This window comes from Neopelma chrysocephalum, unplaced genomic scaffold, assembly GCF_003984885.1.
Source record: "Neopelma chrysocephalum unplaced genomic scaffold, ASM398488v2 Primary Assembly neopelma1_82, whole genome shotgun sequence".
Classification (NCBI taxonomy): Eukaryota; Metazoa; Chordata; class Aves; order Passeriformes; family Pipridae; genus Neopelma; species Neopelma chrysocephalum.
The window spans coordinates 1,292,972-1,318,424 of record NW_020897744.1 but is presented as its reverse complement, the minus strand read 5'-3'; the positions used below and the strand labels follow the sequence as shown (position 1 = coordinate 1,318,424).

Here is a 25,453-nt window from a genome sequence, read left to right as displayed (position 1 = left end):
TCTTGACTGTGAAATAACATTGCTCATCATCACTCAAATCAACCTGTCTGTTCCTTTTAGTTATTCAGAATAAAATAGCCTTTAATAGTCAGCAGAATGTGTATCCTGTAAGTTTGTTCTGCAGAACTGGTGAATTCCTCCTTTGATGGAGAGCCAAGCCTAAAGATCCCAGAGACCTGGTGTTGTTTCTGCTGATGCTGCCTGCCTGTGAGTTAGGATAAAGTCTTAATCCATGTTTTCTAGGCATAAAATGGGGATTATTCTAGACTGGTTCCAAAAACTTTTATTAATAAATGCATGTAGACTGATTAATAAAGAAATGTCTAGGTTCCCAGTCTTTAATAAAACAGTAAAATTTCAAGTAAAATGGACTGTAAAACTTCTGCCAACTGCCAAAATAGTCCACATAAAATATTTCAAACACCCTTTAAAAATACCAGTAAGAAAGATGAACTGCATAGCATGGCTTGAATTTTTAAACACTGATGGCTGCAGGGAATTCAGAGTATTACTGAGAGAAAAAGCTCTGTCAGGACCAGCTTTACATTTTGGTAAACCCTCTGATTATCTCATTTGCAGCACCTGTTTCAGAGGAGAGGGATATTCAGACATCACTTTTGAGTGTAAAAGATTTAAAAAAAAAACAAAAAAACTCTACAGTTTGGAAGTGAGTGGCAATAGAACTGATTTTTCTGCTCTGAAGCAACATGTTGCCGTGAGCCATCATTTATTTCAGCATTGAGTTGCTTCCTCATGTTTTCAGAGCACAGCTCTAAGTGGGGAATGCTACAGGGATTTAATTGTGGCCAGGTAATGATTGTGACCTGCTCTGGCTGATGCCAGAGAGAGACTTTTTGAATCTCAGGATTCTGTTTGCTTCCTAAGGAAAATTCCCTGTGAAATGTGAAGAAATGAAAAATAAAATCAGAGAGGTCCAGGTGTTGCTTGGAGTGTTTTTTTCCATGAGAGTGGACAGGAACGTGTCTTGTCTGAAACCTCTTGGGACAGAATGGGTGTAAAACCAGTGATTTTTGTCAGTGTATTTGCAGAAGCAGCTTGGTTGTGTCCCCTGTGGAAAGATGCTTCTCTTTCAAGTTTCTCTCTGGGTAGCCTGGAGATAAATCATAATCCCTCTGCAGCCCTTGGGGAAGGAAATGCTGATATTTAGTTAAAATACAGTAGAGTTACTTCTAAGACAAGTAGATAAGAGCTGTATCTGATGCTTTTAATATAATCTACTCTAAGCTGTCCCTGTGTGTGCTGTTTCTACACCAGGATTAGAGAAACCCTTTGCCAGCATTGGATTTCCCATTTGCTAAGTGGCTGCAGCCATTTGGGGTATCTAAGTTGTATTTTGGTTGCCAGTTCCCTGTTATTTACCTGCCATGAGACTTTTCATAATGCTGAACTTCTGGTTTTCCCATTGTCCCAACTGCTCACCCCTTCCATGGAGCTTTTTTGTTTTGTTTCTTTTACTCTAAAGGAATAAATTGAATTTGGAGGAGAAGGAAAGCTGATGTTGACTCTGAGAATGGGTTTCCTGCTCTCATCAAAGAGCAGCAGGACTTTTTTCCCCCCCCTTTTATTTTTTTTTTCCAAGTAGTTTTATTTAGTACTACTCCTGAAGCAGTACTTCTAATAACTCAAATATGTGTCACCTACTTAGGAATGAAAGCAGCTTAGGATGTGTGCAACCTGGCTTGATTCTTTGAAGTATGTATAAGGCCTGTGGAAAGTCTTGGAATCCCACTTCAGAGATGGAAATCTTTATCTACAAGGCAAATTCAGCTTAGCCAAATACCTGAGAAGCCTTACCTCCATCTTTTACAAATGCCAGTTCTCACAGAAATGCATAGAAAACTAATAATAAACACCAGTAAATCCAGGTATTTCTTCTCAATTTTAGTTTCATCTGCTTGATGTAGTAAAATATTATTAAATCCACATGGCACATAATTCAGGTGTTTTTACATGAAAAAGCCAGTTTGCCTCAGGCTACTGGCTGGATTTCTTGAGTTGTGGTTTGCTTTTTTTTTTTTTTAAGTACCTATTTCTTCTACTTCTAACATCATGGTCTAATGAGCATATCACTCCACTGCAACTTTTAGATACTATGGATGACTCAAAATTAAATTCTTTTGGATATCAAGAAAGCATCTGTACAGCTTAAGGCAGGAAAATATGAGGTATAGTTATGAAGAAATCCAGAGGGTATAACAAAGCAAAATGCATGAGCAACCACTGGATCTGAAAAAAAAACCCTAAAATCTGCATAATTTGGAGATCTAATCAGGAAGAGAATTTGCTTGTGTAGTTGCTTGCTCACCCATATAAATACAGTGGATGTTAAAAGCCAGTTAAAAAGATGAAAAGCCTGTTAAATGATAGGTTTTTAAATACTGTAAAGCGGCAGAGTTTGTTAGGGTGGCTTGTGAGCTGTGGGAACACTAAACATTATTATCTATTGTAGAATAGTTTACGTATCTGCCAGGGCTCTAAAAGAGCCAAGTGATCAGCATAATCACCAACAAAGACTCTAATGAGATCAGGGGATGGCTCCACGCTGGATGTGTTAAGAATTTTAATGGAGTAATGACTATACTTAGCAATAACTACCAACTTTTTAATTTCTTTATTTAGGAGCTGAGAGGTTATTGCTGTGGAGAGAGGAGACAGCCCCCCCTGTGAGAGGCACCAAGGACAAATAGAGGGAATGTCACTTGCTGGCTTTGTTCTCAGTAAAACAGCAGCAGAGCTCTTGACATCCCCCTCTGCCTCTGTGCAGCAAACACTCCCTGAATACATTGTGGTGGCACCTGCACGGGGCTGTCACTGCCAAACACACCTTGGCCCCAGACAGGTTTGTGTCCTGGGAGTTCAAGGAGTGTTCTCACCTGTGAATGGGAAATGAAGCACAAAGCAAATTATGAGATGTAAAACGTGACCAAAGCCCTCCCGCTGACTCAGCCAGGAATAAACTGTTCCAGCCCCTCCGTGGAAGGGTTCACTGCCCAAGCTCCCCCCAGCCCAGCTGGACTCCTCCTGTGAGCACTGGGCTGATCTGTGCAGATATTCTGGTTACCTGTTTAACAGCCAAGAAGCAGGTTGGCCTCTGCCTACACCAGACTGATCCACAGCTACATCCTGTGTCTATTTTGGAAAATGAAGAAAAGTGTTGCTCATCCTGAAGTGGAGGAGGGCAGGAGTTATCAAGCAATCTCCCCTCCCTCCCACTCCCAGCCCAGCAGGCTGCTGGGACTTTAAAAAAATATCCATATAATTCTTTTGTTCTGCTCGTGGTTTGGATTGGGCGACGGCTGGTGAAAATTTATGGCTTTAGATCTCCAGGAGTTGAGGGAGCTGATTAATTGGCAGCTGTCAGCCTGCTGAGAGAAACAGGCTAGTTGTTCCTGCTGGCACATTAAATGTGTTCAGCTATATCCAAAAAAAGGAAATGGCGTCTATTTGCTGATTCCTGGCAGGATTTCTCTCTTGCATAAGCACATCTCTCTGAGGAATAGTGGATCTGGATCTTTGTTTGCAAGGGAGTTGATTATTTTTTACCATATTTTGTAAATCTTAGTATTGTGAAACATCTTTTTATCACTGTGGCAACATCAACTGCTGCTTCTCTAGAAGACTCTGATAAGTCAGAGATTCTATATTTTCCATCTAACTGAGGAAACTCTCTTCTCATGTGACTTTTAAATAGTGAGTATTCATTCACTTGAAGATGCTGGATATAACAGTAAAAGAAATAATTTTCTCTTTATCCCAAGGTTGTTTTCAATTGCTGTGGCCTTCAGTGTTCTCACTCTCTCATTGTGCTTCAGCATTCTCAGGTGTTCTGCTGTGCCTGATAGAAGTCTCTGACTTAGACAGTCACAACAAAAGTCAATATTCCTTTTGTGGTGCTTCATGTTATCAGTTGGTTTGAAAAATAGAAGTGGCTGCAGCCTGCTCTGAAGGACTCTCTAGGCTGAGTTTTGCTGTGGTTAAGAGAGGGAATCAAGTTTAGCACAACCTTTTCAGCCCTTCAAACTGGTGCCAGATATCTCTGTTGCTCTCTTTCAGGTAACAGAAAGACAACTTATATTTTTGTGTGAATGTATATATATTTTTAATATATATATAAACTTTTTTTTTTTTTTTAGGGTCAGTAGACTGAGTTATTTGGGAAGAAAATGAAGAGCAGTGCCAGGCCTTGGAGTGCAATGGCAAAGCAAGGGAGCCATGGGATTGACAGAGGAAAATGTCTTTCCACCACCTCAACAGGAATGAAGACATCCAAGTCCTCCACTTCCCTGGCCTTTGAATCTCGGCTCAGCAAGGTACTGACCCACAGGGACTGTGCAGGCATTCCAGCCCTGTTCCAGGTTAAAGCTTAGGTTTAGTCCTGGAATACTACACCCTGAGACTTGGAGTGGGGCTCAACTGCTTTATCAAGTGTAGGGAGATCACAATTATGTTGTGTATTAGACTAATGCACGTTTCTGGAAGTATTTTTCATGTGATGGGGAGGACACTGTATCTCTACACTCTGTGTGAGGGAATTGCCTGAACTTTGAAGACAGAGAAAGATAAAAGGCAAATTCTTAGTTCAGCTGATGGTTACACGTGTAAAGAAATTCAAAGAGATTTATTAATGAATTTCCAGAATTCCTAAAAACCTGTGCCTCTCCCTGCAGGGCAAAATATATTAACAAAAGTTATTACTTGCAATGGAACAGATGTTTTTTTATGAATCCTATCTTTCTGTACAAATATATTTTAAAATATGCTTCTGTTAAAGTAATGTTTTCAAGAAAATGGAGTAATACACCTGAAATGCTGCTGCATCTCTACCTTTGCAGCCAGCAAACAGAAATAACCTGGTCATATAAATACAGACCAAAGCACCAGTAATGAAAATAGACTACGGGATTCCTGCTTAAAACTGTTTCCAGTAGTAATGTTTAGTGAACAATATGTAAAAGGGTACAGTATTTTAATTGAGAGGAGCTTTAAACTGCATTAATTGTCACAGTTTCTTGAGCAAAGGATTAATTTATTTAACTTGCTCTGTAGACTCCTAAATGCACTTATCAATTGGATATTTCAGTCCAGAGCTCCAGGCAGGTTCTGTCCAGCCCTGGAGTATGTGCTGTGTGGCTGAGGCACACATCTCTGAAGGAATGCTACTGAAGAGAGTAATCAGGACATCTGATATGATTAATTTGTTCAATTTAGTGTTAAATGTAGAGAGATTTCTTCCTAATGACTGCTAATACCTTCAAATTGTTGTTCGTCTGCAAATGCAAGATCAAAGTGGTTTCCTCGAGGAAAGGGAATAGAAAAGGCACCAGAGTTGCTGCTGTAGGAGAGGACACATTGAAGAAATTATTTTAGAGAAAGTGCAGAAGTCTCTGAAGGTCAGAGAGTCAGGTTGTTCCATTCTCCTCCTAAGAGTGAGCTGACAAAACCTCGGCCAGGAGGCAAAACGTTCCCTGTTTGGAATCCTGGAGCACATCAACACTTCAGCTGTGGAAACTGTATGCTCACAGGGTCCAGGAAACCACAGACTCTGAGTCAGAGATGAAAGGGGGAAAGAATTGGAGTTGAGAGATTTCATTTTGCTGAAGCGTTTCACATTCAGGAACCACTTAAACAGGGACAGTGTTTGTTGTGTGCCCTCTTTGCTTTTAACCCGAGCAGTGGTTTCCAGCCTGTGCTTCAGGGACCCCCTGGGTGTCACTGGGCAGCTTCAAAGGAAGTGGGTTTTCATTTGTGGAAACAGCTTGGGGGTCCACAAACTGAAAAGGCTGGAAAATGCACTGCTCTAGGGAGACTCTCCAAAGCTTTGGTCTTAAAATGTTTCAAGTATTTTTCCCGAAGTTAATTAGAGGCTGGGAAGTCAGCTGAGATAAAAAAAAAGTTCTGAGATAAACTACTACTTGCTGAAGCAACACAATTTCAGTGTTTCTCCTTGAATCTTACCTTCCTGGTGCTTGTGTTGCATGGGTTCCTTGAGCAGGCACTTAGAGTAGACTTGCATTATCAGAAATCCCTTCCCAAAAAAGACCACACAGCAGGAGTGGTCCATTGTATTCTCATGTACAATAAAGCTGGGTAAGTTGTAGTGATATCTGCTAATATTTTTTTTAAATAATACTGTAAAATACCCCGTAAATCAAATAGGCTTCTTCTAAGCCTATGAAAGTAATCAGTGTTAATCTTTAGAATTCTGCAACTTATCCGTTCTGAAAACCAATGGATTTTTTATTTTTGCTGTGAATTATTTCCTTAAAGAAAGGAAATGAGAAAAAATCATTTCTTGTGAGCAGATTTTTCCATTTCTCTTCTGCTGAGTCCTTCAGTTCCCAGTAGAACAAACAGTATTAGGTCCTGCCATGAGATCATCAGCCATCTTTGCTCATGACTTTTCAGTAAACAATGAGGTAAAGAGCTGCAATTGCCATGTGCAAGATAATGGATTTCCAACTGGGAATTGCATTAGATCTTGCTCTTGTGTTTGATCATAAGCCTGAGCTTCTCAGCTAATTGATTTTTTCAGATTTCAGCTTGCTCTCCCGCCTGTTCTTTGCTCATATCACCTGGTTTATGATGCCACGAAGTTTGGTGATTCCTGTTTGTCAAACACAGAAGGAACTGGCAGTTGCTTGTTGGAATAGCTCAGAAGTCTCTTCAGGGGATCTAAAGTCACTCTTGGGGCAAAACTTTGTGAACCAGCAGATCCCTTTAGGATTTTATTTTATTTTTTTTTTTGATAGCTAGATTAAGGACCAGTTATTTGCTGCTTTGACATAGTGTGTCGGGCTCTATAACTGGCACTTCTCTGCACAGGCCCAAGTACCCAACTAAACATAAACCAGAGAGGAAATGTGATGAATGCTGTTCAGAGTGAGATCTGAGAAGCCAGAGCTGCCCAGTAAACTACTCCTGTAAATTATTTTCTCCTTGCCTTTCAATTATTTGCCTGTTTGAACACTCTTTCCCATTTTCACTCCTCACTGATGAACAGCGTTATCTCTTAACTCCACAAAAATCTAGAATGCAAAACAAAAGCTATGTAGTATGGTTATCAAAGCAATCTTCCCATGGGGTTTCCTTTACGGAAATGTTCCTTTTCTCCAAGGAACCCTGCATTTTGAACTAGTTGATGGGGATATTCGAGGTCCTGATGTGGTTGTTCCCCGTCTGTGTCGCAGCTGAAGCGGGCGAGCAGCGAGGACACGCTCACAAAGCCCGGGGCAGCAGCAGGGTCTGGAGTCTCGAGGCTGAAGAAGACCATCACAACAGGAGCCATTTCTGAGCTTGCTGAGAGTCGACTGAAGCCCTGCACAGGTACATACAAACATTCTGGGGGACAGTCTGTGCCACGTGCTGTGAGTGAGATCCCAGTGGAGTGTTCCCTGTCGCCCCTTTGCAGCACAGCCATAACTTACCTGCTGTAATAGGCACACACTGCGCCTTGCATCCCACACCCCAAGAGCCGGCAAAATGAAGTTAAAAGGGAGCAGCTGTGGGTTTCAGGAGCCGTCAGGGCACCCCACAGCAGCCAGGCGGTGGCGCCGGTGGCCCGCGCCCGTCCCGTCGGGGCGTACGGACACACAGCCCAGCGCTTCCCGAGAATGCATCACACGGAGACCTTTCGTTCTTGGGTTTTCACCATTCATCAATAGCGTTCTCTCTTCGCCCTCTGCTGAATGAGCGGAGTGGTTATCCCGCTGTTCCTGGGACGCAGCAGGCGTGAGAACAAAGAGCCAGCCCTACGCACCCTCGTGTAGAGCTTGTGCTGCGGAGCTCCCGCGGGGCGCGCTCTCCCCTCAGCCTTAGCCCCGGGAGCTTGTTCCCATTGCTTTCCAACCAAAGCCTGTTTCTAAAGGCAGCGACACCATCTGCATACCAAGGGCTTCTGTGCAAACGCTCTGCTTTCCCCCAGGAGCTCAGCAAACGCTTGCTTTTGTCTGCTCCCTGGTGGCATTTCCAAGGGAATGTGAGATCTTATTAAATTTGACCATGACCTCCCTATTTGTCACAGCCTCTGCAGGTTTTGGCTGCGTGACAGAACAATGTTACTAACCAGAAAGAGATTTCTGTTAAAAAAACCCAAAACCAAACACCAAAAAGAAAACACAAAAAAACACCAACCAACCTCCCCCAACAACAACTTTATATACCCCTGGAAGAAAACGATGGGGTTTGTAACAGCACAAATGCTTCACAGTAACCAAAAACAGATCCTGTTCTGCAGTTAATCGGTGTGTAAATCCTCAAATTTAATAGTGACGAGTGGTATCCAAAGGAATTTGAGATTCATGAGCCAATAAAAGAGGCATGATGCTTGGGAGGAGTAAAGCAGGGAGAAAACCTGTACAGATGATGCAGCATGGGATTCTGGGAATGCAGCCAGGGAAACAGCACTGCAGGGAGTCCAGAATGGAATACGTTTGTCAGATAAAAAATATCAGCGCTGGAATAGAGAGCCCTCTTCTGCATGCAGCTATAATAACTGGGATTGGAGGAGGGATAAGATTTATGATGATGACTACTTTAAATACAAAGGGTAAAATGGTTTATGGAGGTCAGGTTACGTCTGGGTACTGCTTTGCCAGTTTAAATTACATCATTGGGTCTAATCTCATATATTGCTGCTCTGCATCAGCATTTGTAGAAGTAAGAATGGGAATGTCAGTGCTAAATGAAGAGAGTGCAGGTGTGGATCTATGTGTATTGTGTACATAAATGCTAAGAATGTTATGTGCTACCCCTCTAAAATTCTTTTTAACCCAGACAGAACTGTCCCTATTACAGGTATGTGTATGGAGAGATTTGTATCTTAAATGTCTGTTTTTGGAGTGGTTTCATAGTTCAAAAAGGTGGTTAGAAATCCAGCTGTATGCTGAGAACGTGTCACTGTCGTGCCCACTGAAAGGTGCTTGATATTAGTGGGCAAGGTAAAAAAGCTGAATGCTGCTTTTAGATTGTCACACTGTGGAAAAAATACCAACAGGCACCCTGAAATACAGTGTATTGTTGCTGAGGAGAGCTAAGGATCAGTATGACACAGAGCACAACACGTTCCAGGCAACATAAGCAGAAAAGGAGAGAACACTTTCAGCTGCTATATTTTTTATTGAAATGGCATCCCAAATAGTCTGATTGTGATCAAGATGAAATGCTAACTGACTGTGGAGCTAATCCAAGTGAGAATGTTCCAGTAGCTGGGGAATGCAGATGTTTGTGTACATAGCCAACTGTGTAAATCTTGAAGTTTTGTCCTGAAACCACTCTCTTTGGGTTCTTTGATGGCCTTCATCTGTTCTGTGTTTGCCTTTCATGTCTTGACTGCAGGCATCATCTCTCCCCCTTGTTTGTGCTTCTTAGGTTGGGCTTTCTTTGTCTGTTATTCAAGTGAGTGATTTGATTATTTTACTGAAATTACATTATATTAGTTCCAGCTGCACTCTGGTGGTACTCGGTGTCATAGTATTGTGTGAGAGCAACTAAAGGCAACAGGGTATGGAAATAAAAAAAGCTTAGGTTTCTTTCTTCTTTGGGTGTGACTGTCCACCATTTGTGTGTTGACCTTGAGCAACAGCACATGTTCCAGATGCTGCAGGTAATAAATAACTGACCTCAGGATATAGAGTTGTTTGCTTAGAGTTGTTTGTGTGCTGCCCTTGGTGGAGGTTTAGTTGTTCATCCCAACCTTTTGTTGACAGAACTACCCCCGTCTGCCTCGTTGGGAGCTGACACAGTCAATCATAACCAATTTTAAAGGGGGATGAGGCCAATCCCATGTGTCCATCCTTGGCAAGTGGACTTGAGCCAATGGAACTGGAGACTGATTCTGGCTGGAAGTTCTCTACTCTGATGTTTGGCTTTGTAGCTGCTTGGCAGTTTCAAAATCCCAAGTGATGGGAAATGACATGCAGGGAGAAATAAATGTCTTGTATTCAGCTTCCTTATCCAAAGTGTTGTGTTTTTCTATGTGCTGTCCTGCAGCAGCAGTTTGGGTTTATGTTAAAACCAAGCTTACAGAGCTCTGGTGTTGTTTTTAATGTCTCAGTAGATGAAAAAGAGCTGGAAAAATTGCAAAACAGGAGGAAGAGGTCACTAATCTTGAAAAATGTTGATTTTAATGCATATACTTGTAAAGCCATCCAGTTTGAGAAGCCATATAGCAAATAAAGGGTGGTAAAATGTTTAAAAAGAGAAATATATATATTCATGAGAAACTAGGACTCTCTTTTAAGGTTCAGGACTGTAGGAAATCAATGCCTTTTCAGATTCTGCTCCTTTGAGGTTTGCAAGCCAAATAACCTTAAAAAATGCAATTTCACAGAGAATTTCAAAAGCTTCTTATGTGATCATATACCTCTCAGGAAGAGCATTGCATGGTAGGAGTGGTATGCAAATGAAAAATTTTGAGGTTCAGACAGGTGAAATTACTTTCTCAATGGAGCCTAGAAGTCATTCCAAATCCTTGCCCTCAGTTCTGTCATTCAATCCCTACAAACTCCCAGTTCAAGCACTTTCTGAAGGCTTCCCTCAAGGCTGCCTAGTTTAATCGTGTTCCTGTGCTTCCTTGATGTTGTTTCAGTGACAGCAGCTATAATCTGCCAGGTTGGGCAGGAACCAAAAAGAGTCTGATGCTGGACATCAGAGAGCAGGGACAGCCAGGACGTGTGACTGGGCTGTGCCTGGCCACGTCATCCAAAAGCATTGGGAATACTTCAGGTATTCCCATTTCTCACAAATATATTGATTTTTATATCAAGCTCAGCCAGCTCCAATATGAAGTATCAGTTATCCTTGAAATACAAGTAACATGTAGCTGTACTTTGTTTTCTCAGGCTGCTTCATCAGATCATTTATTTTTTCCCACGTAAAGGCTAAACCTCTCTAGACCTATTGAATTTGCCTTGGAAACAGCAGAAACCTGTCAAAAAACAATGCTATTATCACCTAACTTACTATTTATAGGCGTCCTGGGTATTTTACTGACAAGCTCAGGATCTCTCAAAAGCCCAAAGCAGAAAGACAGGTGCTATAACTTCTCACAATGACTGTGGGATGTGTTATTTCTTTGGAGGCTGGGAAGAAGCCAAGATGCCAGCAGGGCTGTGAGGGATGGCCTGCTGTGTCATCCCTTGCTCCATCAGAAATGGCCGTTTATTTTGATGTACGAAACGGGAAATTCAATACTTGGCGTGAGTTTTCAGCCAAAACAACAAAAGTGTGTTGCTTTGTGTGTTCCTGCAGAGTTGATCAACATCCAAGGTTGGAGATGGTGCCAGTGCAGAAGTACAGAGGAGGCAAACTCAAAGAAATTAAGAGTTTCGATTATCTCCTCAGCATTTAGCGTTGAGGCTCTGAACTCTGCAGGTTACCTGGACAAAAGCTACAGCTAATCCCAGAATGGAATTCTGCCAGCTTTAGAAATGAAGCTGCTGTACAACACAGGCTGTTGTTTATAAACCCACTAAATTAAACAGGGAAATAAAAATACCAAGAAATTTGGCATAATCAGTGAAAGCTATACGAGGGCCTGAACATTACATTCTCTTGTGGCACAGTTTAGGGTGAACAATGTTCAGCTCCAATAAGCTGTTCAGCTCCATCTGTTTTGATGAGTTTTTCAGTGAAGTGTCACCCACATTCCTGCCCAGTTGTCAGAGTTAATATCCCACTGACTGGATGTGATACCTGTATATCTTCCATTCCATCCTAGTGCTGGCAGAGCACATACCATTAGTCCATTTGCCCATTGCTGTTTGCTTGTCATGTAGTTTATGTGAAAAGAACAATTTTTGATTTTTCTCTAAAGCAGTTGCTTGCAGCTTTTCTGTGTAGATAGTGAAGATACTCAGAAAAGAGGCTTTAACTGAATGAGGGCAAGTGGAGTGGTCCCTGCCAGCACTGGTGTTAGTGTTGGGAAAGAATGAGCATCACTTGTGAAACTTGATCACCTGGGCTGGATTTCAGAGGGGACCCTGGTCTATGGTGTTGTGGCACATATCAGTCATTAGATACACTTCTTTCCCAGCAAAATTGAAAATGTGGCAGACTATGGGTTTCAGAGCTTCCTGATGTTTTATAGAATTGTCATTTCAAGCTTGCTATTTGAGAATAATGTGTGGACTCCATCAAATTTACTGCCTTCTTTCAGCCAACTTCTCTGCCTGGTGAGTGTTTGCCACTTTCTGATGTGAGGTAAAAATTTAGGTTCATATGAAGCTGATCTAGACCAGAAGCCTTCCTTACGTGACCAAAAAATTCAAGAAAGTATTTTTTTTTCATAAAAGCTTTCTTAAAAAAAAAAAAATCCTTGAAAATATCTAATTGACATTTTAGCAGTTCATAAGATGCTAATGCACCCCAATTAGGACAGGAAAAAGGAAAGTGATTTCCTTTGAAGGACAGCTCTCTGACCTTGGGGCCCTTTTACTCTCCCATACATCAGTTTTTGACAGCGCCTGCTTTTTGTGATCTGTCACATCAAAGGGCTGCTCTAGGTTTGAGGAAAGGTTGCTGCACTTTGCATTCAGGCTCGTTACTGTCTCATTTTTCTTGTGAACGATAGTGCCAAGTGTGAGAGACACTAATGAGATCGGTATGTTCTGTTCCACGAGGCTTCACTGGAAACCAAATCTCTGAGCTCATCTGGGGTTTCCCAGGAACCGTAAATATGCTTTAAAACCTCATCTGGAAAGCCAGTTGCATTTTTCTACCCCTTCCAGGTACAAGACACAGCTCTTGCATAATTATTCTTTCTTAAGAAGAAAAATTGAGTCTAGCTCCAGAACTGCTATAAAAAAGGAAAGGAAGACTCAAAATATTGCTTTGTCAGGCTGTCATTCAAATTGGCAAGGAGTACTGCAGGGATTTCACATGCAAAGCAATGGAAATGTGTCTGCATTTACATCCACATGCAGCTGGATGTGCAAATTGACATCTACACACACCTCTAAATATCTGCAAAGATGTTTAACATATTGGTACAAATATGAACTTGAACCTTAACCTCCCTGACATTCCTTAGCCACATATTTCCTCTGTGTGTGATTTCCCCTAGTGTGATTTATCCACTAACCTCTAAAGGGAAGGCTCATGAATTGAGGTAGATCAAATTTGGCATTCCAGATTTAGATTATGGCAGCTGCCTGTCAAGTTTCTCTTACTTTTTCTTACAAGGATTCTTTTTCCTGTGATATCCTGCAAATACAGTTGCTGTCTGCTGATGCCCTTGATGAAAATGTTCCTGTGTGATGTTTGTTGCCACGTTAAATTTTCATGTTCCTCTAAGCTTTGCTCTTTCTTTCTGTAACCCATGGATAGTTCTGCATCTTGAAATGGCTGGGAATGGATGCTGCTTCACAAGACTGTTCTTCAGGCTTCTTTTTGCCCTTGGTAACTGGGAATGGAGTGAGAACAAGGCAATTTAGAGGCTTTCTGGGAGGGTTTCTGATACCTGATCCTGTTATGGATAACAGTTTTTTTGAGAGGCATTCACAGGCTGTCTGCAGTCATCTTGCATTATTAAACAAGTAAGAATTAACTTCTGCTGACAACACTGCAGAATGTACCCTTTTCAGTATTCTTGCTGTCCTAATCTGCTGCACAATTCACATTTTCTGCACTGAATCTCTATTAACACATTCTGAGATTCTGATGCAACTTCTTGTTAAAACCACCTGTCAAAGAGACCCTTTTCTTGGTGTATATTCCCCTGAGAATGACTTTGCTGGCACATGCACACCCCTCTGGGACTTGAGCCAGTTAAGAGGATTCAGTGTGTGGTAGGGATACTGAAATGCTAAATCTTAAAGGCTGTAATGACTTGATTCATTAAATTGTTGACAGTTAATTGGCTCAAGCCAGCATTTATAGGGGAGATCCATTACAGCTGTAAGCAAAAACTGTGGCGATCACAAAAGCCTTGCTGGGGACTCCTGAACAGAAAGGGGAACATGCCTGGATGGTCCAGGAATAGCATAAATCTATGATCTCTCAGCTTGTTTTCATTTCTTTTCAGGCTTCTTTACTGAAGTTGTTCAGCAAAGTCAACACAACCTTGTGCTGACTACCTGCCCTGGGTTAATTATCAGCTTTCCCTCAGCTGGTTTGGAGAGAAACGATCCTTAACACGAATTCCCTGGGCCTGAATGTATCGCAGCCCGAGTGCCTTGGCAGGGTGCCACTGTGTTTGCACTTCAAGAATGGGAGGGAGCAAGGAAAGGAACGCAGAGCTGGCCTGGTCTGACAAGTATTGCATATCAGGGGAGGGCTTGGCATTCCTTGTATTATTTTTTTTTCCACTGTTTGGTGTTTTGGGTTTGTTTTTTTTTTAGCAGCTTTTGGCTTACATTAGATCTTAATACTGTAAAGTAAGAGGGGAGGGATTGACAGCTACATCTCAGGTGGGTTCCTGGAAGGCTGTAGTTCTCTGCCATGAACTATGACCTCACCAAGAATCCTCACAACAAAAAAATTGGTTTTAGCATGGTTAAAAAAAGCTTTTCCTCCTCTGGGTTTTGACTCTAGATGTGTTATATTCCTTACCCTTTGGGGTCCACTACTGTGCATGATATACACATTCTGTAGATTTATTTTCCCTGCTACTTAAATACTTGGTGCTCATAAAATCTTTGGCATTAATGGAAGAAGTAGAGTGTGAGTAACTTCTTTAGATCTCAGCCTTCTGGAGGGACTGTCAGCTACCTGGCCCCTGCAAATCTGAGATCATTCTGTGGCATCTTCCCACTTTTTCTGTAGAGCAGAGATTCCAATTTGAGCAGAAGTTACATTAATTCATCTTCTGTGTTGTGAGAGTAGGATGTGAAGAAAGGTTATGCCTGGCAAGTAAGTCCTGTCACTTGAGTAGTGAGTTGAAAGAATCATTTATGTCACACCTTGAGTAATTCGTTCCCATTCTCACTATAAAGGAAAAGAGTGTTTGTGAGGTTTTATTGGCAGTTCAACAAAGTGCAAAGGGATGAGTCAAACTTCATGCCAGGGAAGAAACCAGCTAATCTGCTTAATAGAGATGAAATTCATTAATTCATGCTAGAATCACCATGCTAGAAGTCATGCTTGTTGTTACTCCTTTTTCTTTTCCCCCAGTTTGAACTGCAAGCTCCATAAACAATAATCTCTCATCCATAACTTTTGTTCAGGCTGTAGCTGTATTTTAAAACTCGTGCCTTACCTTTCACTGTGGGCCTGGGCTACAAGTCTTTTGCCTGACATCATTCTCCCTATCTTGGTGTTAGAATGTTCTGACTTAGTTTTGTGCCACTGACAAAAATAACAGATTGGTTCTCCCAGCCCTGACTCTTCTACAGTGCTCAGATTTCAGGTGTGTTTGCTCTGACTCTGTGATTACATTTTATAATTACTCCAGGCTTGCACCCCTGCTGCACTGGGACCCTGGTGCACTATTCCCTTTTGTGGTTACAGAAACAGAAAGCAGGTGATGAAATAATAAATGCTCAGCTTCAGGATTTATCAACCCAACAGGCACTCTCAGCTAATGTAACCCCTTGGGTGAGTCCTGTTGAAGAAAAGCAGAAGTCACTCTTTAGTCTGTCATAGGAGAAAATATCTGTCTGGGAAATACGTTTCAACAGCAGTTGGAGGTTGGTTGTACCTTGGAAAGGGCAAGTGCCCATCCTAATAAGATATAAGACCCAAGAGGTTGTAAGATGACTTCTTAGAAAAAGAATGTGCTATCACTGATCCCTTTTTATAGAAGTTAGATGCTTATTCATTAAACAAAAGGCTTTGTAATTGGCATGTCATAAGACAGAAGTAGACAGTTGTTTAATGTCATCCAAATACAGACAGCTGTATGAAAACTTTTCACTTCATCCATAAAGTGTCAAAGGAAGAACAATGGAAAACCTGTGACTGACAACTAATTCACTCTGTTACACTGAAACATTAGCAAGATTCTTTCTATCATAATGAAGGATCTCCAGGTATTTTATTGGAAACAATGGATTCACAACTAGCTAGCCTGAAAATAAGCCATGCAGAATTAATCTATTTTGAGCCTTGGAGACACATTTTTTATTATTTCTGAATTTATTTTTAACCCTTCTGGTGAAACCAAGACTTAAAATGATTGTTGATTATCCACATAATGGGAACTGATCACTGGAGTCATTCAGTATCCGTGTTTCCCATGTATGTCAGGACTCCCATTATTGAGGAGCATCTTGATTTCTTTGGAAGATGGGCTGTTGACCAAGCCCTGGGTAGGCCTGCCTTGTGCAGCTGCTCTTGCAGTACCAGTCACAGACAAAAGTACTGATGATAGAGATATGGTACGTAGATCATATTTGTGGTTAGAGTGTCTGTCAGGTTTGGTTGTTGGATTTTTTTTTAGTGCTTGAAAGGAAGTAGCATGAGGGGAAATTTGGAAATAACTGTAGTAGTTTTTTAGGAATAAAACACCATATCCTTACTTTGATAAAGAGAATTAAGTTTTAATAGTATTCAGTGTATCCTGTATATTGTTGTGGGGTTTTTTTCATGATATGGATGTGAACTTGCAATGTGCTGACTGTTCTCAGCACCAGTGGAGGCTGAGAGCAGCTGGGGATGCTCGGCTGACCCAGGAATAGCCCCAGAGGATATCGGAGCAGATCTGATGGATGGGACTTGTCACAGAGGGCTTGTGCTCACAATCACGGTCAGGTTTTCTGAGGAGTTCAATCTCCACTTCAGTGTCATGGATATCTGTGTTTTCCTAAGATGCTGAGCATTTCTGAAACTTGGTCCCCTAATTCTTGTGACTGTTAAGAGCCGCCCTTGCCCAGACATGTCAGTGCTGTGCTCAGCGGTGTAGTTACATCTGCGGGCAGGGTCCGTTTGCTCCAAGCACGCTTCGGGTGTTGTCAGTTGGGGAAAAATTAACGCTGCCTTTGGCTGCTCAGGTCTTCGCCGAGGGTCTGCCTTCCTTCGCCCCCAGCTGCCTTTCAGCGTTTTGCTTCGAAATATCCCGGTGTACGGCCTGGAGCCGGCCCTCTGGCCATTCGCCACGGCTGCCTCGGGGCAGGGAAGCTCGGCTCGAGCTTCCAAGCGGTGTCCTGGGCGGCGGTGGAGCTCGGATCCCGGATCCCCGGGGGCGCTCGGATCGCGGCTCCAGAGGCGCGGCTGCCGCCCGACCCCGCTCGGAGCCGCTGCAGTTCCCGCGGCGGCCGCGGGGTGTCCCCGGCGCTGCCCCGCTCGGCTCCCGCCACTCATTCCCTGCCCAGCCCGGCCCGCGGAGCGCAATATTGGAATGAGGGAGGAGGGAGAGCCACAGCTGCCTCGGCGGGAGCCGCAGCGCGGCTCCGCCGCCAGAAACTAGGAAGGCGCTGGCTGGCTCTGCCCGCCGGAGTTGGCTGGAGAGCAGAGCAGGGGCAGGTCCGCGCCGAGCCCGGGCATGAGCGCCCAGCCGGGGCCGTAGAGGAGCTCGGGAGGAGCCCTGCGGCCAGCGGAGATGGGCAACCAGCCGGGGCGAGCGGAGGAGCACGAGCAAGGTCTGTAGGGGTGGCGAACGCGGGGACGGGGTTTTGTTCTCGGGGGCTGGACCGCGGCGTCCCGCTGAGCCGGCACAGGGCTCTTGTCACAGCGAATGCCGGTGGCTTCCAGCCTGCTGGGGACGCCGCTGCTGTTTGCCTTGCGCCTTGTAAATGCTCTTTATTGCCGCTCCCCGTACCTGCGATCGCAGCACCGCGCTCAGGGAAGCTTCTCTGGGAGGGATCCTTTGGAGCAGAACGCCTGCAAGGGAGGGGACCCCGCTCGCTGACAGATTATTTTACACAGCCTGCATGATGCAGCTAAAAAGTTACGAGGCTGATGTAGTGATGTGCACGCAACTTGTCAGGATCTGCAGCTTGGCCGCGTTAGCCTTCACCCATTGTTCGTGGCCTGAGGCCTGAAATTTTCCAGGCCTTAGAATTTAAAATGATGCCTTTGTGGAAGGTCTTCCCACCATTGTCCTTTCAGAAGTGTAGTGCTCTGCATGTTAATCAGGAGCAGATTTCATAGAAAGCCAAGAGCTGGTATCAGGTAGATCTCGTTCCCCTTGTGCCAAATGTCTGCACTGTGCACAGCACGGCTGGTAATTTGTTCCTGATGCCGCGGAGCTGCTTTCGTTGCCTTTTTATTTTGCTTGTTTCTCAAATGCTGAATGAGGGGTAAAACCCAGTAGGCCCACTGATCTCTGCTGCTTATTTCTTAGTTTCTGTTCGAATTCAGAACCCTCTAAAGCACATAAAACCCGCAATCGGTTGTATTTCCTGGCACTCCTGTTTCTTGCTGTTGCCATGGGAATTTCATTCACAAAATTCCATTTAAGTTGTTATTGCTTGATCAGGGTTTTTTATAACTTCGGATTAGATATTGTTTTAAAAGCAAATATAAATGTACCTGATCTCTAGTATTGTCAGGGAAAGCAGACAAGGCTGCATTGCTGCTCGGGGATCTCTCACAATAGATCTGCCAGCAGTGCTGGAACAGCAGTGAGGTGTAGTGAGAACTCTCTGGCACTATGTTAATCAGCAGGCTAATGAAGAACACAAAAGCTGCCAGTATCCAGTCACCAGAAGAAATGCTGCCCTAAGGGAAAGTTAAACTTCAGGCTGGAAAGTATGGCTGCCTACATCCTCAGCCCCCCAAAACTATATTTCGCTGGCCAGCTATAGAAGTTTTGCTGGAGTTAAACATGTTACTGTCATTTAGGAGGGATAATATTGACAATAAACTAGGGGAGAGCTGGATAATGGCAGGGGGAGGGACACTGCTAACTTCTGGTCAGTCTGAGAAAACCGACTCTGATTTTGCAGAGGTGGGATTTGAACAGCTTATTATTATTAACAGAGATGATAAATGAGCATGGAGACCCCCTGTGGTTTTGGAAAATCTCTTTCATCCTTTGTTTTCTCTTGTCCTGTGATTTATTTTATTTTTGTTACTGGAGGGGCAACAGAACAGTTACACTACTGTTGCACTTAAGCAGTTTTAAAACTATTCTCAGTTTTTAAGTGTAGGCTGTACTATGCCTTGTTTTAATATGTCCTCACTGTTTGTAGGTATGAATAGGATTGAAAAACAGTGGTTTGTATTGAATTACGTGCTCAAAGCTGTGTTCAATGGTGAAAAGAGTTTCAGGAACGTTTCTGCTGACAAAAAATTTCTGACAACGTACTCCTTGTGTGTGAGAGCTCTGGCTTTGGAACTCAAGATAACATGAAGGCATTTAAAGCAGAGTTGGTGTTGGGTTTTTGACAGGTGGGATGTAAAAACTTGTTTCTCACATTAGAATGTAATACATGGAAGTATTTCTGAGTTTTGTTTCTGCTTGGATGGACTTAATTCAGCTTTCATTCAGGAATACCTGCACCTCGAATAACTGTCTTATTCTTTAAGTTTAGGCTTTTAGAATAACCAAAATAAACCCCAGGAATGGGCCTCTTTATTGAGGCTTTAACTACAAACACCCAAGCTGTGACCTGTTTCCCTGAGCGTGATATTCACAGTAATCTTGTTTATTTACCTTTTCAAGAAACTTCATGGACATGGTATGGCTCATCTCTAAGTCTTTCACACCAAACTTAACCATCTTGGGGTACTGGGAGCAGATTTGTGAAACACTTGTTTCTCCTCTTGGTGTCAGTGGACAGTGAATTCTTGAAAAATCTGATCCTGTTATGATACAGGTTATAACCTCCAGTAAAATACTTATTTTCATAGACTTATGAGAGTATTATGTACTTTAACAGGTTTTCCTGTTAAGTGTGAGTTCTGGGTGGGCTGGTCAGTGTTGTTGAGGAACAGGAGGGAAGTAACTGCCCCCGAGCTGAGCAGATGGAAGTTAACATGTTAATACAAGGGAATCAGAAAAAAATGGAACTACCTGAGGAAAGGGACTGTGGAGAGGGGAAGACAAGGAAAAGTAATCCACTGCTGGTGCTTGATGGGAATGTTTTGAACAGAAAACTTTAAAGACTGTAACAGCCCAATATAATCCCAAATTAATCTCCATCTTGCTAAGAGCGTATGAGTGTCTAACAAGGATTTGAGAGCATTGCCTGTAGTAATGTTAGATTCTATAGGCTTTTCCTGACTTCTCATTTAAAACTTATTTTAAACCGCTTTCACAGTCATTTGTAGGAACCTGTGTGGTGTGTGTGACCCAAATTTGCATCACTTGTTTGCCAAAACTCTGCTATTTGCAAGCAGTTGGCTTTCCTTGGCTATACCTGAGTGCTCTGAATATTCATTTTTCTAAAGCCTGTGGAGGTTTTAGGATGAAAACGCCTATAAAGTAGTACAGAAAGAGATGTAAAACAGCAGTGAATGTTGCTGCACTTTGTCAGTAGAGTAGTTTTGTGCTTTTGAAACTGGCTACCCCAAGCTGAGGAACTATTGGTATATAAACACAGGCCAGAGCACCTGTGGAATAGCTGGAACATTTCCTGGGAGTTGTACGGAAGAATCCAGTGTTATCCAGTGCACTGTGTTTATTGGGAGAAAGCCTTTCAAACATAGTTTGCCTTGGAAACAGTGAGGCCTCCTGTTATTTCTGAACAGGAGCTCTGACATTCTTTGACACGGGTTGACACGGTGATGGTGGGATTTGTTTGTCCTCTAAACATCTGCAGGTGATGTGATGATTAATATATTTGGGAAGAGGTGGAAAAAAAATGACTCCACACACAAAAACTTTCTTGAAAGAGTCAGTTGAATGGGAAATGTTAACTTCTCTAGTTGGAACAAGGTGACGGGTGGGGTTATCCAAGGGTTAGACTTTTTTTGGGACTGTGTTTATTTGTAAAACATGCTTACATGGCTTGGATGAGGATATCAAGTGTCAGTGCATACACTGAGCCAATATTGATCTGCTTTCTTATGTCTGTTTTGTCCTGGCCCAGGGGCTTGAGGGGATTCTTCAGTGTAGGATATATAGTTTGTAAAACATAGGAGACTTTCAAGATAAAGGGTATCGTAGAAATGTATTATTTCTTGTGGTTTCTGTTTTTTGTTTTTGGGGTAGTCAGATCTTTTCTGAGCGCTCTCTTTAGTCTCCCTCATCTGCTTCTCTCCCTTTCTTTCTTCTGAACATGGGAGCCGTTCATTTTAACTCTGCTGTGTGTCAGAACACCATTTCTGCCAAGCAAGAGCTCAAGAGACCAGATGAGTTTAATGATGGTGTGGGGGGAAGGGAGGGAGGAGAGAGGGGCCAGCAAAGCTAATGAATCACATAACAGCTTTCATGGAAATACCGACAGCAAGTCATGTCCTCTTGGAGCTCGGGCACTGAGCCACAGACCTTTTGTTCCCAGTGGAGCCAACAAACCACAATTTGCTCTCCAGTGGATAGTTTAATTCCTTAGTCACCTCTCCCTCCCACAAGTCATTCTTGCATGGGGGGGTTTACAAATGCTCTCATTTTTCAGAGTAGTAACACACTGCTGATTAAACTGGTATTGAAGAAGTTTATTTTCCCCTGGAGGGTAATTTTTACTTGACTTAAGCTTCTCTTCCAAGGCCAGTTAGGGCCAGCTCTGTTGGTTAGTCTTGTGAGGTGGCTTGACTGGGCTGACACTGATAAATGGTTTCAGGAGTAGCAACAAACAGATGTCAGTGGCAGCGTCTCCTCTGCTCCCAGGCCAGGGAAAGGGGAACAGCCAGAGACTATGTCACAGTTTGGAACGGCCTCTTAGAGGAATTTAGTCATGAGTATGAGTAACTTGGTGCCTCTGAAATTATCTGTTTGAGGCAGAGTGAAGTGATAATCTGAGCTCCCCTGATTCCAAATTGAAAGGCCAATGAATGCTAAATTAATGGAAAAGATCATCAGTAAGTTCTCTTACACTAAAGGGTCTTCCCAACAGTTTTCAGCATTGGCTGGGAGGATGTGCTGAGTGGGAGTGCTTTCTCCACGGGCTCTTACAAGAACTTTCAGGGCATGGCAAGCAGCAGGATGTGGTTTATGCATTTTGTTTTGTGTTAGATTTTTTTGCTGATGAAAATTAAAGCCATTCTTGGATGAGGGCAGGGAGCTGCTGGGAATCCTGCTGAATGAGCTGTCAGGAGGAGCCTGTCCTATAGTTGGATCTCTGCAGATGAGAGATTCTGCCCCAGTGCTGGTGGAGTTCTAGGATCTATCAATAGTAGGTTTAACGTGATAGTAAATCTAAAAGTAATTTTCTTGCTGACTGTTTCATTAGTTTAGTTAATATTCTACAATTGGCTTGACAGTGGCAGAGTGACAAGGAAACAGTCAGGGAATGGTTGTGATTGTGTTGGTTCTGACACAGTATTAAATGACTCGAAAGAGGAGAAAGGGTGAAAGGAGGAGGGAATAATGCTGACTCTGGAGGAAAAGAAAGCTTGCTTCTTTTTGTTTGGGTAATGTTTGGCTCCTCAAGATCTTAAAGTTGTAAAGCTGGCCAAAGAAATTTACGCAAGTGTTACCCCTTGGTCTTCCCACTGAAACCTGCCAAAGCCCTGGAGGTGCTGAGGAGTTTATTTGGAAGCAGTCCTGTGTTTTGGAGCTACTAGTATTTCAGCAAAGTAATTTCTCTTATTTTTTTTCCTCATTTCAATTCCTCCCCTATTTTGCTAATTTACTCTTCATAAAATCTCCTGATTTCCACAGGGAATGTAGCTTTCAAAACAACACGAAATTGTAAAACCGAAGCAGAGTACTTCTTGATTTCCTTGGCACTGCATTGCTTGTGTAGGACTTAATTTGATTTTTCTCTTATTCTCACAGACTGGCAATAGAAGATTGACAAATATTTGATATTTTCATTATTTCTTGAAACTTTCCCATGCTGTATCTCCAGGCAATTTGAGCACAATGATTAAAGATGATACAAGACTGAGGATTTGTGATAATAGACACTGTTAGATTTTCCATGCATCAACTTTTTTCTTAGTGCAATCCAAAGTAGACATGTGTTCACAGATCTCTTTTGGAATGTTCCATCCATTATATTTCATGGAGCAGTGATGTTTTTCCACAAGCATCGATAGATATGGATTGCATGTTCTGAGACAGAGCACTCTGTCCTTGTGTGATCTGTGATCACCAGTCAGTTCTCTCAGGCCATAAATTCCATCAGGGCTGCAGTTTTCTGCCCTTTTAATCAGGCTGTGGAGCACACAACGAACAAGCTCCATGTTTTTATCAACAGCAAAATTTAAATGTGAAGCTCTTACTGGAAAATTTGATATTCACCACTGGAAGAATATACCCTTGGGAAAGTGCAAGGATAATATGAGTTTGCAGGGTCTGGTTCTGAGCACACGTAGGGGATGTGTTGGCTGAAACAGGGACAGATATTTTTCCATTCATTACCAGCTCTGTAGGTTTTGTATCTTGATTGGAATTGGTTCAGTTGTGTAGGAAAGCTATTAGGGATTAAGTAAATGTGCCCATATCCCATGAGCAGACTTATGTTCCTCTCATATTCTTGTCCTGATGGATGCTTTGGTGCAAAGTGTTAAAATCATTGCTACTCAAGCAAGGAAGAATTTCACCAGCAACTTCAATGAAGTCATTTTTATTAATGTATGAAATATGGAAAGGGCCTTAGGGACAGGGTGCAGTTAGTCCTTTGACATACTGTACTTATGTTGGCTGACTTTTCTTTCTTCCCATAATGAACTGTAGTTTATCCTTAACCTTTCTTTTCCATGGATTGGTGACCAATATTCAGAATAATTTGATGAATGGTAGTTAAATGTGTTTTGATTGCTTTCCATGGTCTGTCTCATTTCTAAACCAGGATGATAGAACTGACTGGAGGAATCCCATCCTGTACTAAGGATAGAAAGCTGGTTTAATTAGTATGAACAAGGCAGAATGCAAAGGTGGTTTCTTCCCTGCATCTGGAGGATATTCTTTTGTATTTTTCACACCCTAAAGTTCTACATTTTGCCATTGCAGCATTTATACTGGAAATGTGGAAATCCTTATCGTATCAAATAATGATGCCTCATATCATTTTAATAGGGGTTGTTTCTACAAGGGTGTGGATAATGATAAATTTGTTGGCAGGAGCTGAGTTCTCTGCAGGACAGGGGAGAGAAAGACTGTCAGAAGTATTACTGAATACTTACTCTCATAGACAGAAATGCATATGATTCCTGAATAAATCAGAGGTAATTCCCTGTGCTTGTGCAAAACAGAACCAGCTCAGCAATAAGGTCCATTAGTCACAATTACCAGCTGGTAAGTGGGGATGAGGCTGAGTTTCCATGAACAGAAGTCATTCCAGGGACTGGTATTCTCTACTCTGAGAAAGCTCCTCCAGAGTGCAATAGCCCTGGTCTTGTCTATCTGCAATAATATAAAATAGTTGCTAAATTGCAGCCTGTGGAGAAAGTGTTGAATTTTGCCTGTTTAAGGATGAATTCTCAGAATCCTGTTGTTTGGGTTTTTTTTCAGAAGAGGAAAAAGAAAAGCATAAAAAATTAGATGACCAAGGGGAAGTGGGTCTAAGTCTTGTTCCCCAGAGCATGTATTGTCAGCCCTAACACTGGTATTGTGATGCTGGAAAGGGACAAGGTGCTGGTGTTGTGTCCATCCTGGTCTGCAAATATTCCTTGTACGGAAAGAGTGTTCCAGAAAGCAGTGCCATTCATTGAAATCTTCAGAGTTTTTTAAACCTCTGTCTAATAGAAGGCTGTGTACTCAAGACAGTCTGTTTTCAGCTGGATAAAGCAATGTATAGAAATATTTCAAGTTATATTTCCAGACCTGCTGAAGTACCTGGCAGTAACTTTGCTTAAACCTAAGCTGAGTGTCCATGTGATGATCCCTCTGTCCTAGGCTTACAATCTATCTTGCCCCAAGGGGGGAGGCACAAAACTCTCATAGTATTTCTCCAGGCTTTTCCAGAGCAAAAGCTGATGAGGATGGAGGCATCAGAAGGGAAGGGACAGGGCTCTTTGAGGGGCTGAGGATATTTCCGCAGTCTTTATCTTCTGGATCTTGAGAAATGCTGCTTTCATAAAACCTTGTTGAGTTTGAAGAATGGACTAATCATGTTAGAAATTACTCTCAGCCTCCTCCACACATAGTTTCTTTGAGGCTGCTTGACTGTGGAAAATCTTTGACTGATCTTTTAATTAAAAGCTCCTTCTTTTTTACCAAGGAGTTGAAGCTTTTCCTGCTTTGAAGTGGGCAATGTTTTATAGATAAACATCTCATTATGTTACGAGCTTTCTTCTCTCCCCTTCTGTCTCATTTCTTTTCTTGATGTGTCTCCTCCTGTGTTGATAGTTTTAATAATTTCAGCCCAGTTCCCAGTATCAGGACAGCACTGATCGGCTCCCTTGGCGCTGTGCTGGGCAGGGCTGAAGCTCTGGATGAGCTGTGGAAATTAAACTGCAGTCCTCTCCCCATCCCCTCACAGAAGCAGGCTGGAAATGACCATAAAAG

General features: G+C 42.5%; 1 protein-coding gene across 8 annotated transcripts in view; it reads left to right on the top strand.

The window, feature by feature from the left end:
* The window catches only part of SPECC1 (sperm antigen with calponin homology and coiled-coil domains 1), an 88,272-nt gene that overhangs the window by 16,761 nt on the left and 46,058 nt on the right, over positions 1-25,453 (top strand). For 6 of the 8 annotated variants that reach the window (XM_027690835.1, XM_027690836.1, XM_027690838.1 and 3 more), the window contains 2 exons: positions 4,155-4,331; positions 7,209-7,344. In XM_027690835.1, the coding sequence (XP_027546636.1) occupies positions 4,185-4,331; positions 7,209-7,344 (283 nt within the window). In that variant the 5' untranslated portion in view covers positions 4,155-4,184. Of the gene's footprint in view, positions 1-2,657; positions 2,861-4,154; positions 4,332-7,208; positions 7,345-17,295; positions 17,535-25,453 lie in introns of those variants that run through there. The other 2 variants (XM_027690837.1, XM_027690839.1) reach the window with 2 other exon arrangements.